The sequence below is a fragment of the Argopecten irradians genome, chromosome 1 (genome assembly GCF_041381155.1).
Source record: "Argopecten irradians isolate NY chromosome 1, Ai_NY, whole genome shotgun sequence".
Taxonomy (NCBI): domain Eukaryota; kingdom Metazoa; phylum Mollusca; class Bivalvia; order Pectinida; family Pectinidae; genus Argopecten; species Argopecten irradians.
This window is the reverse complement of record NC_091134.1, coordinates 44,413,425-44,433,648: the sequence shown is the minus strand read 5'-3', so window position 1 is coordinate 44,433,648 and position 20,224 is coordinate 44,413,425. Positions and strand designations below refer to the sequence as shown.

Sequence of the window (20,224 nt, the reverse complement as noted above, 5' to 3'; positions counted from 1 at the left end):
TAATTTCAAAGTGAATTGGAGATTACCTTCAACTTCCGGTTCATGGAGTGTCTCACCTTGTTCATATAGTAGGGTTAGTAGGACAATGTATTTTTCCAAAACCAAATGCAGACGCCTGTGGTCGTATCCTACATGCTTGATAATTGAAATATTTAACATTTTAAACTACAAGCTGTATGACACATGTGATCATTTACTTGAACAAATTTTGCATTTTTTGAATTTTAGCTTTTAACTGAACAAAAGACCTCTTGACCAACAGGGCTATGGAAAAGTCTTAATATTCTATGACCTTGGAACAAATCCCTTGGTCAATTCTTTGAGACAAATCTATAGGGTGCAACAGACAATGTATCACAGCATAAGCTCACTCACTGTTCATGCAGGTGGAAAAAAAATCATTTTAAATTTAAAATTAAATAACAAACAAAAGATATTGTAAATCATAGGTTTTCTCTGGATGTGGTTCCACACATCTGACATATATTTAGTTTCTAGTTGGTAAGGAATTCAAATCCCCACATTGAATGCATGCCTAGTGCATTCTGAAGTGGACCTATACTGTACCTCTCTCTGGTCCGAGTTGAGCTTGATGTGTTCTGAATGTTGCATCAGTCGGTCTTTCCTTCTCCATTTTGCCCCCTCCCTTGATTTGCCCCTGGAAACAAACACATAATGTCAGCAAAAAATCATGACACAAGCCCTCCATTTTCTGGGTGGGAGGAAGGTCATGGTTTTGACCCATAAGTAAAAACACAACAGTGACTAAATTTGGTTGGTCTAGCCTTAGTTCTGCCTGAAACTTACTTAAGCATGAAAGTTTAGCATTGATATATTTGTTAGTCCAAAATATGACTTTTCCACATAAAATGCTAAAAGTCTAATGTTTGAAATAAGATACCCCTGATACCTATATATTCAAAGCATGGCTGATCAAATTTTTCTATTTCAGAAAAGAGAGCCAAATGCATAACCTCATCACGGTTGGCAGCACAAAGGGATTACTGTGTTCATAAAGCAATACCTATGTGCCACTTTATCATGCCATCATGCTACCATTTAAGAATAACATCAAACATGGTAATGTGATATTGTTCAATAGCCCTTTGCTGGTAACCTACTTGACTGTTACTGGCTCTTTATTGAGCACCTCGCTGTCCAGTTTGGGGAAAATTCCTGGCTCGAGAGGAACAGACTTCTCCAGATCGTCCAGACTGTGGGGCTTGGGTGATACATGATCTATATAGATCACTCTCTTCTGGAGCATAGTCTCTGTAAGATAAACACCAGCTTGACAATCTCAGTAAGAATCTAATTGTATAAAGTCAAGCAAGGCATATAAATTATGTCAGTTACTTTATCTTAGGACCTACTTTAAAAGAATTTGTACGAGAATAACCAAGAACCAAAGACAAACTTAAAATATTCAGTGGTGTATGATCAACCAACTGTAATTGAACTACTTATAGATTTTAATATCCAAAAAAAAATTGAAAGAAATATTGAAAACATAATTTCAACAGAGTTGTTCACTGTGAGTATGTATGTGTGATATCTTACCTGTATCTACTAGAGTGGTAAACTGTGAGTATGTATGTGTTATATCTTACCTGTATCCCCCAGAGAGGTACACTGTGAGTATGTATGTGTGATATCTTACCTGTAACCACCAGAGTGGTACACTGTGAGTATGTTGGTGTGATATCTTACCTGTATCTACCAGAGTGGTACACTGTGAGTATGTATGTGTGATGTCTTACCTGTATCCACCAGAGTGGTACACTGTGAGTATGTATGTGTTATATCTTACCTGTATCTACCAGAGTGGTACACTGTGAGTATGTATGTGTGATATCTTACCTGTATCCACCAGAGAGGTACACTGTGAGTATGTATGTGTGATATCTTACCTGTATCCACCAGAGTGGTACACTGTGAGTATGTGTTTCCCACAGGAAAAAAAAGGGCATGGTGCTGTGTTTTGAAAAGGGCACCTTGACCGCGATTACATGTAATAACCATCAGAGGGGCACAAAGGTTATATCGACGACTTCCAATACAAGGGAAAATCTTTAAAATTGTCTTGTTGTTTATATAATTCTGGTTCAACTTAATATCATTTAAATGCTTTAAACTCTCTGAGTTGCTAAGTAATATGAGGACATCTATTTAATTATTCTGAGTGAACAAAATGATTTTGGAAATTGTAATCTGCCGATCATATGATCATGACTATAATTGATTCACAAGAAAGATCTAAATTTCATTTATATTAATTAAAAGAATGGGAAAAAATGCAAAATGTGTTCCTTTATTTCAATCCAATTACCTTTATTTTAATATATATCTTTATTGAAATATTAAAAATACTGTATTGAATTGAATAAGATAACATGTTTCATAATAATGGATAATTAATGAAAATAATGTTCTAAATGTACAAGCACTAAATTAAGAAAATACAGATAATTGTTAGAGTAGTATTCAAAATATTTTAATTTAATCTGATAAAGAAAAAAATTGATTTCTTTTTAATTTGATTTATCTAAATTATTTTGCTATTAATAATTTTATTATTATTAATATATCTTTTCTAAAAATAAATTCCCATTGAAATTCTAAAAAAAATAATACCGTTTTCATTTTTAAAAACGTGAATATTAGTAAAAATCCTGAAATTCAATACCTCCGGATCTACTTTTACAATACACCCAAAATGGCGGCCATTACGATTGCAAAGCTTGTGACATTCATCAGATATAGATAGGCCTATTAAACATTAAAAACGTGAGTAAATCATTTACAGTTGTAAGCAGTATTTGTTTTTGAAGTACTGCTCACTAGCTGTAGTCATAAAACTTATTGAAAGGCCAGCTGATTGTTTTCTAGGCTGCCGATCGGCTGCTTGACTTCAGCTTACGTAATACACAGACCTGAAAATGACACCACAAGCCAAGGTGGAAATAGCCCAAGGCTGCTAATTAGGGCCACTGGGGTGTTTACTTAATTATCAAGCCACTGCCTGGTATTTTGGTAGTTTAGTAAAAGTGTACTGGGGACAAACAGGACAGGGCGTTAGGTTATAGGGGCATGGCGTCAGGTAAAAAGGGCACGGCGCGGCGCCATGCTAATCGGGGCTGTGGGAAACACTACTGTATCCACCAGAGAGGTACACTGTGAGTTTGTATGTGTGATATCTTACCTGTATCCACCAGAGAGGTACACTGTGAGTATGTATGTGTGATATCTTACCTGTATCCACCAGAGAGGTACACTGTGAGTATGTATGTGTGATATCTTACCTGTATCCACCAGAGTGGTACACTGTGAGTATGTATGTGTGATATCTTACCTGTATCCACCAGAGTGGTACACTGTGAGTATGTTGGTGTGATATCTTACCTGTATCCACCAGAGTGGTACACTGTGAGTATGTATGTGTGATATCTTACCTGTATCTACCAGAGTGGTACACTGTGAGTATGTATGTGTGGTACCTTACCTGTATCCACCAGAGTGGTACACTGTGAGTATGTATGTGTTATATCTTACCTGTATCCACCAGAGAGGTACACTGTGAGTATGTATGTGTGATATCTTACCTGTATCAACCAGAGAGGTACACTGTGAGTATGTATGTGCGATATCTTAGCTGTATCCACCAGAGAGGTACACTGTGATTATGTATGTGTGATATCTTACCTGTATCCACCAGAGAGGTACACCGTGAGTACGTATGTGTTATATCTTACCTGTATCCACCAGAGAGGTACACTGTGAGTATGTATGTGTGATATCTTACCTGTATCCACCAGAGTGGTACACTGTGAGTATGTATGTGTGATGTTTTCCCCTAAATGTTCTTTGAGCATTTTAAGTCTTGAGTCAAACACTCGCAGCTGAGGTTCCTGGTCCTCCCACTGACTCAGGATTTTATTGTCTACCATCGTTGTAAACATTTGTGTCTCGGTGAACGAGGACAAGAAGGGGAGATAAGCCTCAGGCTGGTCACTAAGGAATGCTGCCTTGTCAAAGTTCTGCATGGATTCTCGGTTGTTTAGCCAGGCATCCATATCCTGGTTTGGTTGTATCACAAATGTCTCATAGGAACTAAACAAGTGAAGGAAATGATTAAGGAAAATCTCTCTCACAGTGTTATTGAACTTGAGATCCTCAATTTCCTTCACACTCATGGACGATGGGTCACGTGACCCCGATTCCTTACTGTCCTTGTTTGGCATGTCTGAGAACTCCTCTATAGAAGACCACACACCAGTCTTTTTAGCAAGTGCAGATATTTTAGCAAAAGCTTCACTTTGCTGTAGTATCTCCATTTTGTTAGTTTTTGCTGGGTCGTCCTTGTTCAGACTACGCCGAGGACTGGCAGGTTTGAGGTTTGTAGCTGGATCTGTCTTGGCCGTCTCTACTTTCTCTCGATACAGCCGGGACCGGTGGATACCACAGACATTGACTAGCTCCTCTGTCAGCTCCTGGAGGTGAGGAAACCTGGGTAACTCTTCAGGTACCTCTACTGTTTTTTCATCCAGGTCCACAAAACACATGTTAGCCTGTACACATATAAATCAAAGGATTGTAAGATAATGACAATACACAATGATTGTTTATAAAATTTCATCTCCACTAGTCAAGCAACATTTATATAAATTGTCTTTATATAAATGTATATACAAGTTATATACTAATAGTGTATTTTGTTACCCTGTTAATAAATGCTGTGAATAAGCTTAAAGCAAGTGAATGAAACTCTTCTGCTATTAAATAAATTTCTTAAGAAGGGATCAAAGACACATCTTGGTGCCCCTCTCCCCCCTACAATAAAAATATATCTTTACAATCATTTTGGAGCCTTCACATTTATTTTCATATTAAAAAATAATGAATTATATATCAATTTGTTTGACGACAGGAGTGACAGAGTGCAGGAAGGTAAGAATTTTTACACTCTAACTATCACTATCCTTCACCTCTATGTTGTAAGTTTGATGCTCAGTTACCAGGTACTGGCCAAAGGTCAGGTGTTTAAACAGCTCACCTCACTAGGAAGCTCAAGCTCTGAGCGGTTTTCACGACCATGGTGAAGTCCCATAATGAATGGTACTGGTGCATCCAGGAAATGTGTGAGAGATGCCGGCAAGATGGGCACATATACATGCTGCCAGGCAAACGGGAAAACCAGAGTATTCATACACTCTGCCACCAACATCAGCCGCTGGTAATCTGTAGATTATCACACAATAAGATAATTCATTATATGACATGCATAGATCAATCCATGGTAGGAATCCAAATCTTACTGTTGTAGAATAATTATTGAGTGCTGGTAATTGCTCAAATTGAAACAGATGAAAAAAAAAGTTTGTTCCAATCAAAGCCCTAACTAACTTTGAATACCCCTATCATTACAGTTTAATAAATACAATAAAACTTTCTTTTTCAAGAATAATGATTCTGTGTGGAGAAAAGAGTTCATTGAAAATACAGGGGCTTGTTTCATAAGTATAACAACATTGCAGTTCATAGGAAATAACCTTCATAAAACTGGAAATACAACTAAGACATAAATGCCTCACCTCTAAATAAAATTGTGATAAATATGGACAGGACATTGTAGGTATACAGGTAGGTAACAACAACATCCTTCCCCCCGAATTCATGAAAATATCCTTAATTGCATATTGACAAAAAGAATGGTCTATTATATGTTATATAAATTACAATGAATTACTTCCCCTTTCAGGTGTTTTTCAGTAAGTTTTATTTTTGGGATGCTGTAAATTTTATTTCAAAAATTCTGTAAATTAAAACTGACCGGATGCATAGATTAAGATCTGATGTTCAAGTAAGACACTGGTGAAGAGTTGGATGATGTCCCGGACTTCCAGAGATCGGAACAGGTCCCACAGGGAAAAGTCAAACAGGGGCAGCTCACTCACACCTGGAAGAGACAACATGTATACTTTATAAGTACAAATCATGCATCAACATATTTTATATATCCACAACAAATCATTAGGAGCAAAAATTCAAAGATATGCTGTTTGTTAAAATTTTATAAACAATTCTTTGCACCAACAAAATAAAAGTTAGAAAACACAAACTTTAAGAATGCACACAAAGATTTTCATTCAACACTACTCACTCAAGATCTGTAGCATAACCACAAATGTAAGATTCTGTTCATCATTTTAATGAGGAAAGTAGTACATGTATTATTTTGTTTTATTTAACCTTTGTTTATGACACTGACAAAATTTGAGACATTGTGCAACATCACATATCCTACTAACATTAAGAATTATGACGTCATTATAACAATGCTATTACATGTCATGTCTTCAGATCTCTAAGAAATTATAGATTAAAATGACATAAATTAATATTATCATTGAACAATAGTTATGCGTCTAGAGTTATATATTAATAATTCAAAAATTTATCTTTAACTTCTTTAGAAAGGTTTTTTGTCTTTTAATAATTACTAGTATTCAAAAGTTTAGTTTCCTTATGAATTGAACTAAATTATGTATATTGCGATCCTTTGTATCATTTCAATATATATAGCACACCAACTATTTCGGCTCAAGATATCTACTCTATTACTACACCAAAAATAATTCTAACACATTCCATGTACCACAATTCAACAATAGGAAGGAAAACAAATATATTTGCTGATGGTGAAGAAGTGAAAATAATTAATTGTGATCAAATTAAAGTGGTGTAACTTTTGAGATAGACTTTAGAACTGTCTGGCTTACTACAGACACTACACCAAACACTTATTAGGAATGTAAGCTTAAGGCATAGTTATAAGCAGAGCTTAGAGACACAAGACAAAAAATATTTTTTGTTTTTATTACTACTTAACATTACATGTTTTTAAATTATTAATTGAAGCACTTATTTTTTCTTGCAATTAAACATGATGGCTCTTGTAAATTTATAATACTAATACCAGGTAATTAAGATAAGGAGAGAGAACCATCAAAAGATAAGTAACTGATAGAATGATTTAGAATGAATATAAATGATAACATATTTCTATTATTGTTATCATAGGACTCTCTCACATTGGTTTTTGTTTGTTTGACTTTGTTGTAGAATCTATCAACAGCTTTGGTATTGATAAAACTAACTGTACTACAATGAGTAAATATGCATCAAAATAATACCGACTTTCTGACAATATTAACAGGTAACAATACTATCTGTGTGACAACGAATTTGGGAATTAAACCTATTTCCGTATTTTCCTGAGTATGAGTCGTATATATGACAATAGCAGTAAAAAGGGAGACAACTAGCTCTACTAGATAACATTAATATAAGCAATAAAATAGATAGCAAAATTGAACTACAAATTGTAATATGATATCAAAGAAGGGAACTAACTCTAAAGAAGAGAATTAACTCTGTTACGTGACATTTTACGATAGCCCAACTACATTACATAAACATGAAATAATATTTTCCATGAAAAGGATATGACTACTCATTCTACATTCAAGCTTTAGGTAGAATAAAGTAGTTTGCTGCAGTAGGCATTAGTACATGGTTTTAGATATAACTAAGCAGATAAAGCATGGTAACACATGAAGCATGCGTGTGTAATGATAAAGTTCACCATCACTATAGTACAGGAACAACAATCAACACCTGCAACCCTTTAACAGTGCATCTCTCACATACACTTGCCACCTAACCCTGAGGTTTCGACAGGAATTGCTCAAAAAAAAAATCTAATACCAGATGAACTCCCTTTCTTTTCAATCTGATACATTATGTACAATATAGTTTATGTAGGGACAGAAATATCAAAATTCAAGTTCATAAAAAAATCTTAATGATTCAAAGCCTTGTGACTAATAGTTTTAAAAACTCAAATTAGACTGCATATCTTAATTTCTGTAATATTTGCATAAACCTCCTATCGTTAATGAATTACCTGGTATCTATTAGCATAATTTTATACAATTAATGCATTTATTCAATGATTCAAGGTAACTACCTTGGTAATGGTCTAAAATATTTCAGATTCCAAGATGAAAATAGTTTATTCAGCTTAATAGCTGAAAAAAAGCAAGCCTGAATGTTAACAGTATATACTGTTTATAACTAGGTAAATGACTGTTATTGATTTATATCCATGTAATAGGAGATTTCAGAAAAGATGGCGATGACGTCACACAAAGGTACATCCGGGCGCTCAAAGGTACAACTCCTATATCTGTACACATAAACATTGAGGGAACACAGCCGCTTGCGATGTTTGTTTACATGTTATTGTATTAAATAGTACGACAATCCGAGAACTATTGCGTTATTTACATTTCGAAAAGTGTAAATAAAAATATTTTACAATAATTTACAATTTTAAATATATGGTATTCATATATTTTACTCTGTTTATACTCCATTTTCGACCGCCACGAGAAAACACGGTCGCCATTACGTATAAACATTGACAGATATATTGCAAATATCAATTTGAAATTACAAATTAAATTCAAAGTCACCCAAAATATAATTATAAGCAATTACTGTTTTCGAAGGGTTTCTTGATAAAACACCTTACGATGTGTGATTAGTACAAAATTAAACATTTGCTTTCGTAGATTACCCCAAGCCCACGGCAGCCATTACAGTACAACCGAGAACCCGAATTTCGTCCGTTTTCAGTGTCATAAAATTACGTATTCTGGTTAATATTTTTGTCATCAATTTTGGGATTTAGTTTATAACATACAAATGAGTCAGTTTGTAGGTTCATTATATCATATTTTTCAACAAAACTTTGAGTATTTAGGATTCTCGAAGCCGTGCGCAATGTATCCTGGTCGGCATTTACGTACAGTACTACGATCTGTAATTTATATCAATTTAAATGAAGTCTACCTAATATGTATTCAAATTATATAAAATTAATACCATTTGGAGACTTAACACAGCAGTCCATGGCATAAAAGCGGCTGAAAATGAAATATTAAAAATGAAATATGCAGCATGAAAACTGAACGATTTCACCATATATTATTTTTCGAGATCGGCAGCCATACATGTACGTGTACGTGTAACACAGTAGTTGATACAAGGGGATTCCATTAAAACAACATGTACATATTAAATAACGAAATATATATATCTTAAACAAGTACTTTTTTAGATAAAAGTGTTGGTAATCATTCATATGATTTATTTCCCCAACAATGCTGTGGCCTGCGGTGATCTACCAGCGATGAAGCCATACACGAGCGGCCGTGGTCTGGTCAGGTGGTTCACGTTTTGTTTATATCATATCGTGTTGTGAACAGCTTTTTCATGTTTAACAGAAACATGATACATTGAAATAAATCATTTATTCATAAACACCTTTTTCACAACCTCAATTTATACGTATGAACAAAATCGGGAACGTGTGATGGCCCGGCAGCGCTTCGATAGGTGGCTTCGACACTAAATCTACACTTGTTATATTTAGCAATAAACAAATGAAAATATAAAAATGTTAACATCCGTAACATGCGAAACAATAAGAAACCATTTCAAAATCAGAATTTGCAAGTATGAAAGTATAAACTTTTGTCAAAGTATCGATTATGAAGCAGGGATGTACGTATCTGTTATTGTTTTTATCAGTCGCCATACTGTGTTTGTACCTTTGAGGACCCGGATGTAAACTTTCTGTGACGTCACGCCATCTTTTCTGAAATCTCCTATAAACAATCATCAACAGTGAAAAACACAGTGATAGACAATCTATAGGTCAAGAGGAATATGTGTATGAGAATGCCTGTCAAAGGTGTGACATAGGTTAGCCAGGTAATAACCAAGACACAAACCTTTCACCTCTCGCCAATCCACTGCAAAGCAATCAGAACAATCAAGGAACAATTCATTAACATAAACATACATATATCAAGGGTCAAGCTGGACAAAACTTTGGTACACCAAATCGATGGTGAAGTGTAAATTTTCTTTCTACATACAATGTACGAAAGACTTTAATTCTCTGGTTACATGTACAGAAGAACTTTTTTTTTTCAAATTCCTCCCAAACTATTGTTTTGGTAGACTTTCTCTACAAAATATTTACAAAAACATTTACTTCAAAATAAACTCAATGCTATGTTTCACTAAGCCTTGTACAGCTTGACCACTCCTGCTATCAAATATTAATCATCACATTTAATTCCGAGCAGCAGAAACAATAGTAATTCTTTGCCAACGTGCATAAATACCACATGCAATTTAACCTCTGTATTATGCAATATATATATAAAACATTATGTTTTACACATAAAAACATTTCATAGTATTCATATAAGACAATAAGTTAATAGGTATTATTAAAACATAACTGGTTTTCATTTTGGACTTTGATATTGCAAAGTGTAGCGTTTGTTTATCAATAAAAGATATTTTTTGTTAAATTATCAACTAAGAAATTGATGAACTTACAGTAACAAAACAGTTTAGTAAAGGTAAACTGTTTTAACTGAATTTCCATTAAAATAACATCACAGTTAAAGAATAAACAAGAGGTCTTGGTAGCATCTTTGTTTTGTCATTATTCTTTTTTTAAGATGTTAGTTACAACATGCAGTTAACACCAGTAAATGTAGATTGGATATTGCTGTTCATGCTGTTAGATCAAAATCATTAATTAAGATAATATGGCTTACACAAGAATTTAATTTGTTTAACATTATAACCGTGTCTATATATCTCATTTAAATGGTAAGTATATTCCACAGACAATTCTTGCTTATGCTGGTATATATTATTACCATAACTTGTTGGATACTTGTCAAACCTCTGATCCCGAAGATAGAAGTTTACACTCTTGCTACAAAATTTTGTAGGAATATTGAATTTGATCCGAAAGGATTTCATGTCAAATGTGGAAAATAACTGTATCTTTGAATCGCTTGAAGTTAAGGAAGGATTTTGAAAGACTGTACATGTATCTATCAGAATAAAAGAAACTTACTTGGCCTCTGACAGAAGATGGGCATCTCAACACCATAGAATTTGAGACTGCGCCCAGGCGGGGGTAGGGGGACCTCATACAGTACATTATAGATATAGCTCTCCAGCGACAAATGGGTATCACTTGGTTTGGACACAGCTTCATGCAATTGTCGAAGAAACTGTCGTGATGCTCGCACAAATGGCATCTGCATGATGAGACAAATTGTTTTTGTCACAAAAAGTTTGTCCTTTTCTGGATCATAAACATGTGCACTGTCTCTAGGGCTTGTTTGTCGCCGATCATGTCCAGGTCGAGGACTTGGGTCCCGTGACGAACGCCCACTATCCATGGAACAACTCGCCACTTCGGCCTGGTACATGTGCTGAAGCGTTCCCATGGCAGCACTAATCTTTGTGTCGTTGACTTCCTCATAGAAAGTAAAGGCTGACCCAAAATTACGACTTCCATCTTCTTTTGTAATAATAAAGGAATGGAATTTAGGTCGACGAGAATCTCTTTGTGTTCGAAATGTTAGTCCTTTTGGCAAAGAAAGCTGTAATATAACATGACCACATGATGTATAAAAAAATACACAACATCTATATAATATGATTATCAAAGTTGTCCTTTACCTAGATCATTTTCCAATTGAATTTAAGAAACATACAATTGATTAATGTATAGCTAATGTCAAAATTCACTACTTCTAAGTAAATGTGACTAATAAAATCCATAATTCAAAGTTAAAGGCCCAATAATTAGATCATATGTATATAATATTTAATAGAATAAATGTATTCTACTAAAATTTCATCATAAATCCTGACAATCTACCACAATCTGAGTAGAGCCAGTAACAGAAAACTCTTTTTTGTTCCTTTTCATTAAAGCTATACCAAATTCAGTCTAGATTGGTGCTGATATCATAATAAGTTCATCTTAAATTAACTACATAATTATATATACAAAGTAATTCAATTACCATTCCCACAGCATCTTTGTCGAATGGATTCCATGGCACAGATTGAGGAAAATGTGATAGCACTTTCGATTTAAATGGTCTGTCAAGCGGAGGGCACTGTAAGTTGTCACCTACAAAAGTAAGGCATCAATCAAATGAAGTTACTCATATTGCATGTCATCAGACTGATAATTAAAATTATCAACAAACTTTGACTAGATCACTTTTGTCTCTATGGCATGTCTGATTCAATACGATCCAAATTAGGGGGAGATAATCCAGTATTATTTTTCAGTTGAGATAGTACCAAGTAGAGGGGAGATAATCTAGCGAAATTGTCTTTTAATTTAGCTGAGAAATTCCTATCAACTATGTATAATACATGTAAGTCAACTAGGGGGAGATCATCTAAAATCTATGAATCCAGCTGAGAAATTTTCTCATCATTTATTTAGGGTATAGTAGGAAATCTAAATGTATAGCCGTAATAATATTTTTATATAATCATATATTTAATATTCAGAAAATGTTTCCGTAATAGTTTGACTAATTGACTAAAATGTCCTTTCCATAACAAAACTGGAATGCTTTATCTGTTAATGCTTTATAGCGATTACATGAAATTATGCATAAATCTGGTCATTTAATACATTTGCTAGAAAGTTCCAAGCTATAGATGGATAGATATGCAACGCATGACTGCTCTGATATAATTATGTCAATGTATATGTGTGACCTAATTGTATCTGTAGGCTAATAGCATGTTTTCACATACTGGTAGTTTGTTTACCTTTATCAAATTCACTAAAGTGAGGCCTAAAATGGTCACATATCAAGTGTTGTAATGTTTAATTATAAATTGGAATTATTTCATAACAGCTGTCTCATATGTCTTCAAAGGCAAAGGCAATTAGGAAAAGGCACTTATGGTAATACTGTACCAGTACAGGTATTACATGTTTCGTATTAAGGATGTGCAATAATGCCTTTTTAAATGACTTTATGAATTACCTTTTGATGACTTTATTAACTTTAGTTCAATATCAATCTTTATTCATTGAATCAATCATAGAAATTTATAAGTAGGATTTCAAATTGATTACTCTAATTAATTTAATTGTCATATATGCTAACTATGGTGCACACCTCCAATATAATTTTCATTACAGTTACTTAGTATTATGAACCTTTCAATAAAACATCTATCCCATTTTCAAAGTCAAATATGATATGTAATTTATATGACTGCATGGAGGCATGTATATTTATCAACAACTCATATAGTTATTTTTTCTGAAGATTCTAATTGAAACATTTAACAAGCAATAACATGTTTGACATGATATCTGTACAATACTAATTATTCCTATTTTAAAACATTTGCAAAAATACTGTTTGTCATAATATACTAGTTTACCAATGTGTGACCATGCATGCATGCATGCAGTGTACTAAAAGGAAATAAGATGTTTTTTGATGATGAAAAATTGTGATATTCATGTTACAGTTATAAATATTTCAACTATTTTAAGCTCAATTTTCTGGCATGGTACCTTAATTAGTAATATGAATTAATAATACCACACTTCCTTTTAAGTCCCACACTTTCTAATTATCTTTGAAAAGTTGATCTAATTATAGGTGTAAATGATGAAGCAAGTTGATACCACCATAATTAGAGTCATTAGCTTAAGAGGGAAAATCAGCCCATTTTGACATGCAATTTGCAATTAAGACTTACAAAATCAATGATTTTATGATAGGCATAATTTAAACGCAATTGATTTAATTCTGTTCATGTTATTTCTATTTTGAATTCATCAAAATTAAACAATCCTTAAGGGCAGTAATTAAAAAAAAACACGAAAATATGCCTGCGGCACCACTGAAGTGTGAAATGGCAGATCACTGCACTCCATCACCTCGATCCTCCTAATGACTGATCATGGTGTCGGATCGATTTCTCATTGTCTTGCGTTGATTGACATTATTGTGTATCGGCTATAATAGATGTCAAAACACAGATCTGTACACGTGTACAAATAACACCATTAAGATTTAGAAAATCTATATGTGGTTCAGTAGAATATTAGACGAAATTGTTCATTCAGTTTGAGTGCAAATCTAGTTCAACAAGGGTAACACCCTGAATCAGACAACGGTTGCAGTGGCTGAACAACAAACCTGATAGGGTATCCGGCTCCAATCCCGACCCGACGTCCAGTCCACATACCACGAAATAGTCGGCAAATCGACTAGGGTTGCCTTGGTTTGTCATCCCGTTGTTTGATTCCTTAGATGTCCTCGCATTTTCCCATTAAAAGTCAGATCTAGTGTTTTTGTCGGTCGTCGAAGTGTTTCTTGTCTGCTTCTTCCTGTTTATGATTGCCACCAGGCGGCGCTGTCATCATAAGTAGAGCTGATTATTATTTCAAGCGGTTAGTTTCGCTTTAAGTTACCTTTACAGGATAGGCCTATTACAGTAAGTATGTCATCTTATGACTACGGTATTAATTGGATTAAGATTACGTGCTAAGTAAGACACGGCAAGTAATTTTAGCTACATGTATGCTAAAACCCCTGCTGAAGATCTAGCGATGCTTCGATTTAATTTTCTGTCCGTGTAGCCTAATTTAGGTCAAGTTCAAGTTGACGTTTAGGATATTAACATTAGGTTCCTACTGTAGTAAGATTAACGGTAAGAATACTGTACACGGCTATGAAAACAAGTTATTAAATCCAGTAAAGCTTTTATCTATCATAATTACCTGCTATACAGTATCTGTTTTAAATAAATTGATAAAATCAGCATAAACTTGTCGGTGTGCTTCACTTATTAATAAAAGTCAAATTTTAGTTTAAAAAATTAGTAACATATTACTGAATAATTCATCCGATACGAAGCAGCAAAGTATGATAAATACATAGACGTGAATCTGAAGATTAAAGTCCCTTTGACCCCATTCCTTAATCCCCATTGGCATTCCACTAAGGGATTAGCCCTTGGTTATCTCTCCAATTCGACCCTACATCCCCTCCCCTACCTACCCCTACAGGTGTGGTACATTAACGCTTCACAATCAGTCAGTGTGTGTTAGTTGTACCTTAACAGATTAGCACCATGGGAGGGAGGGGGGGTCGTTTGGATCAGTATGCTGTTGCAGCTCAGCCTCTTTACCAGCTGCCCTAATGGGGATTAACTGGCAGGAGTTTACCTGTGGTCATGTTTCAAGCACCATACACATATAAATCACATCCATATACATGCTAGATGACTACCTGACATGGCTAATCAACAGTTATTTGTAGGACAGAAATGACACTTACTGACATGTAGATATTTATTGTCCCGTCTGCTATGGCTAATTGATACATATGTACATTTTACCTGTAACTAACATCTGAAACTCTGCAGGTTCCTGAAGCCCAATTGATTTACCTATAGTGTAGTATAGTACATACATGTAGGTACCTTACACCTTTATATAGGAACAAATAAACAATCCCACCTGAGGCATTGAGAGGGGGAGCCTCCCCACAGACAGACATTTAATACCATTAACATATATACCAATGTAACAATGACCCATTCATAACAATATAATTTTGGTGTTTTCATATAGAATATTTAACCTCAAAATTATTAATTTTTATGTTGTTTAAAAAAAATCAACCTACGTATATCAATTTATCAAATCAACATGAACTTTTTTAGGTTACTTCATATTTAGAAAACTATGTATCAATTAATTTCTAATATTTTATGCCAATTATATAATTTCAATGGTAAACAGATTATTTCACTACTATTTTTTCAAATTTAGAAATCTAAAATAATGTATGTTACATATATGTTCAATTTGTTACTTTGGATTTTGGTAGGCATAATAATAAGAGTATTGAAATAAAAAATTAAAAATGGATGTTAACCTTTATTGTACAAATTATTCTAAAAAAAAAACCAATTTACTAGCAATAGAAATTGAAGATGATATATACCAGTGTTTGAATCTCAAGGTCCATAATACTTTGATTCTCAGGACAGCAGTTACAGAAATTATCTGAAACTTTTAAAAATTAAATCAGATGTGTAAGTGGATGAAATCTGTCAATTAACATGATTAAGAAATTATGAAAGCTAAAACTGAGTGAGATATAGTATCAAGCAAGACAATAGGAAAAAAAACTAATTAGAAAATAAAAAAGAGAAAGAAAAACATACCAAATATCTTATTGCCATTTACAATCAAGCAGCAAGGATCGTGGTGATGATAAAGGTACTGATCCAACCACTAGCCCTCCAACTCTGCATGGTTACCATACTAACTATAGGTTGGTGATTTTTCTCCAGGCACTATGGCTTTCCTCCACCCCCTTAAGACCTGGCATTCTTTACATAACCCTGGCTATTAAATGTTTTAAATATGGCAATTTAAGCAAAATAAAGTGTGAACCCAACAATAATGCACTTGCATGGATAAGTTATTGAATGTGTTGTAGACAAGAGCTGTATGTGTTTATCATTGTAGTCATGCTATCAACTGTACTGAGGAATGTATGTAGAAGTCGACACCAGTTCTCTGCTCTGAAGTACATTGCTGTTGTCAGTGTTGCTACCCGACTTAGTGTAGCACAGGCATCTAAGGTATATATATAGATATTTAGTTTATTTTAACACATTTTATCATGGTGATGTGTTGTCTCTTTTACTTTTTTGTGAAGGACCTAAGGGACTTTTAGTTTGCTTATATCTACCTCTCCACTACAGATACTGAAGTAAAGTGTTTAGAAAAAAAATATCCTTGTTATAATGATCAAGTTTTAGGACATACCCATCCTTGATACCTCAGTGGTTATACTGTGACTGTTATCTCATAGTAAAAGTGAAGGCAGTGCAGGAGAAAAAAAACCTGACCTATCACAGGCCAGCAGAAGATTACAGAGAGTGATGCCCAACTTTAAAGCCACAATATCAACCACAATTTACTATTATTTAATTCTTTTGATATACATCAAAGGACTAAATTACCTGCTCATCCGTTGTCACAGACAGAGCTGTAGTTTTACTATGACATAAGCCAGGGGTGCATATTACAACAGTTATGTAACCTCTGGAATGTTGAGGATGGGACATTGAATATTACAACAGTTATGTAACCCCTGGAATGTTGAGGATGGGACGGTGAATATTACAACAGTTATGTAACCCCTGGAATGTTGAGGATGGGACGGTGAATATTACAACAGTTATGTAACCTCTGGAATGTTGAGGATGGGACAGTGAATATTACAACAACAGTTATGTAACCTCTGGAATGTTGAGGATGGGACATACCATATTCAACCCAATAATAAAATAACATAAAAGGGATGAATATATATATGTATATATAGACTAGGGAAGATACCATATTGTTTGTGCAATCAAGTGAGACTGGGAACATTAGGAAAAGGAGAGAAATACTTATATGGTGGCATACATACTGTTACATACTGTAATGTTTATGCAACATTTATGATATCTAAAAAAAATCCCCAGATGTAAAGTTAAGACTTTTCTTGTAAATCACTCTCCCCCATTTAATTTTGCCACTAGAGTATCTGTACATCACCCCAGAGTTGTAAAGATGAAGTTAAAGCCGCCCTGGATGCTGCCAAAGCTCCAAAAGGGGAGACAACCATCTTCTCAAAAATTCTAGATAAAACCATTCCTGCAGATATTCTCTATGAGGATGATAAGGTAGGTGTTTTATAGTTTATAAAGATATCATTTTATTTCACATTTAGTTACTTACCTGTGGTCTGACAGTAGTCAGCATATGTATCAACAGAATATAATTCTACTTCAACATGCAATTTTTAATGTACATGTATATACAAACTCATATAAATGGATGAGATAATAGGCTAGGCCTACATCTACATTTATGTAAAATTTCAGTATAATGTTACTTGTTATTGCATATAAAATATTTGCTTTATGTCCGTTGTCGTGCGCCGTGCGTTAACTTTTCACATTTTGAACTTCTTCTCAAGTTCTACTGGTGCAATTGAGCTGAAACTTACATGAAATGATCCTGACATGGTCCCGACCAAGTGTTGTAATTTTTCGGGTCGATCTCAAATCCAAGATGGCCGCCACTGCCGCCATCTTGAAAACACATTTTGAACTTCTTCTCAAGTTCTACCAATGCGATTTAGCTGAAACTTGCATGAAATGATCCTAACATGGTCCTGACAAAGTATTGTTATTTTTCGGGTGATCCGAAATCCAAGATGGCCACCACAGCCACCATCATGAAAGCACATTTTGAACTTCTTCTCAAGTTATACAAGTCTGATTTAAATGAAACTTGCATGAAATGATCCTGACATGGTCCCGACAAAGTGTTGTTATTTTTCGGGCCGATCCGAAATCAAAGATGGCTGCCACAGCCACCATCTTGAAAACACATTTTGAACTTCTTCTAAAGTTCTACAAGTGCGATTTAGCTGAAACTTGCATGAAATGATCCTGATATGATCTGGCTGATCCCAAATCGAAGGTGGCTACCATGACACCATATATGATTAATTTGACTATTGCCAAGGTAGTCAGATGACCGTTAAGGCCCTTGGGCCTCTTGTTGTTTCAACAAATTTTATTACCTGGTATAAATATATATTTACAAACTCACATAAATGGATGAGATAACAGGCAACGCCTATATCCATGCATGTATATTTATGTAAAATGAAATCTATAAGCCACAAGTTTCCCCTGGAAATCAGATATTATTGTATTGTATTACAGTGTATTGCATTTAGTGACGTGGCTCCACAGGCCCCTGTTCACTTCCTTGTCATCCCCAGAAAGCCTATCACAGGGATAAGTCATGCTAAACAGGAGGACGAACAGGTACAGTTGTGTATTAACTCAGGTGCAACAATGTAATATAACCATGTAATGTGGTAACTGAAATTCACTTTTATTTAACAATATGATTAAATACAAGTATGAAGAAGGATCAAGCATAAGATTAAATAAATTCAGCTGGACTGACAATAGCACATTTTGCCAACACTTCAAAAAGATCAAATAAAAAAAGGGGCAGATAAAATTAACTATAAGTAAAGCTATTAAACAGAAAACATCAAATTAATTTGAATAACATCTAAGCTACATTGATCTATTTCAAAATAATTGTGAAATGAGCATAAAAATTCACTATGAAATATTGTATGTTTTGATCCCTCTAAGTAAATTCTTCCATGTATTTTCAATATAGGTCTGATTTGTTTACAACTTTCTATCTGAACACAGAATTCCATTGGCTATCAGATTTTCATCAACATAATGAAGATTTAGCTGTTTTCATTGAAATTTTGTCCCTGAGAAACTTTAGACACAGCTTTCACTGCTACCCATAATGACAATATTAGTTTTCATATTTATTTATTGTTTTAGTTGCTGGGTCATTTACTGCTAGTGGCCAAGACTGTTGCTGCACAGAAAAATCTCGAAAATGGCTACAGATTAGGTAAGTGTCAAGGTCACAGGTCAGAGTTGAAAAAATGCTTAGCAGGTGTCAAGGTCATAAAACAGGAAAGTGCATAGTCACAGTTAATACAAGAATGAAGTCCAATGTTAACAGTCAAAGAAAACAGAAATATTATGAAGCCAAGGTGTCTTAAAGATAAGAAAATAAAGTAAAATGACTGCAATAGACAAGAATATTGTCTCTGTAGTAGATAGAATACATTAAATGTAAAGTAGGCCATTGCAAAATGGAAGAAGTATCATATTCAAGTTTGGTTTATTGGAAAAAGCAGAAGGCTTTGAATGAAATAGTCCTGGAAATACATATATACAAGTTCAAGTCAATGAGGTACAACTGTAGTATTAACTGCTATTTGCCTCACAGATGTTAAAGAACACAGAGTTGAAGCACAATAACTTTAAAATACTATTTTAAATACTTGTTCAGATAACTGAATAATTATTGTTTTGATGTTAACAAGTAAGAATGGCTGGATATGTATCATTTAGTGTGATCTTGTTTATTACAGTAATCAATGATGGGAAGGATGGAGCGCAGTCTGTATTCCATCTCCATATCCACGTACTGGGAGGTCGCCAGATGTCATGGCCGCCAGGGTAACGTCACCAAGCATCCAAGAAATCTGTTTCATAAAACCTGTAGAACAGGTTAATTTTTTAAAAGAAATCTATGCATATCTGTTATTTTTATTAAATCAAATAATTTCAATGAAAACCACAACATGGAGTC

The 20,224-nt window shown here is 34.2% G+C and overlaps 2 protein-coding genes across 9 annotated transcripts in view; one reads left to right on the top strand and one right to left on the bottom strand.

Moving 5' to 3' along the window:
* The window catches only part of LOC138329433 (DENN domain-containing protein 5B-like), a 34,477-nt gene extending 20,136 nt beyond the window's left edge, over positions 1-14,341 (bottom strand). For 5 of the 7 annotated variants that reach the window (XM_069276434.1, XM_069276474.1, XM_069276466.1 and 2 more), the window contains exons 1-9: positions 14,139-14,341; positions 11,976-12,085; positions 11,012-11,546; positions 9,861-9,881; positions 5,831-5,956; positions 5,054-5,238; positions 3,803-4,568; positions 1,122-1,272; positions 568-658 (exon numbers count right to left, since the gene is read on the bottom strand). In XM_069276434.1, the coding sequence (XP_069132535.1) occupies positions 568-658; positions 1,122-1,272; positions 3,803-4,568; positions 5,054-5,238; positions 5,831-5,956; positions 9,861-9,881; positions 11,012-11,546; positions 11,976-12,085; positions 14,139-14,232 (2,079 nt within the window). In that variant the 5' untranslated portion in view covers positions 14,233-14,341. The remainder of the gene's footprint in view (positions 1-567; positions 659-1,121; positions 1,273-3,802; positions 4,569-5,053; positions 5,239-5,830; positions 5,957-9,860; positions 9,882-11,011; positions 11,547-11,975; positions 12,086-14,138) is intronic. The other 2 variants (XM_069276445.1, XM_069276458.1) reach the window with 1 other exon arrangement.
* Positions 14,342-14,348: 7 nt separating this feature from the next.
* LOC138329420 (uncharacterized HIT-like protein Synpcc7942_1390) lies at positions 14,349-20,215 on the top strand. 2 transcript variants are annotated; one of them, XM_069276413.1, is made up of 6 exons: positions 14,349-14,436; positions 16,484-16,599; positions 17,551-17,694; positions 18,748-18,852; positions 19,402-19,474; positions 20,004-20,215. In XM_069276413.1, the coding sequence occupies exons 2-6, from the start codon at positions 16,486-16,488 to the stop codon at positions 20,093-20,095; spliced, it is 528 nt and encodes a 175-aa protein (XP_069132514.1). In that variant the 5' UTR covers positions 14,349-14,436; positions 16,484-16,485; the 3' UTR covers positions 20,096-20,215. The 2 variants fall into 2 exon arrangements, with proteins under 2 accessions (XP_069132514.1, XP_069132523.1); XM_069276422.1 differs by lacking the exon at positions 14,349-14,436 and adding an exon at positions 14,482-14,500.
* Positions 20,216-20,224: the final 9 nt, after the last annotated feature.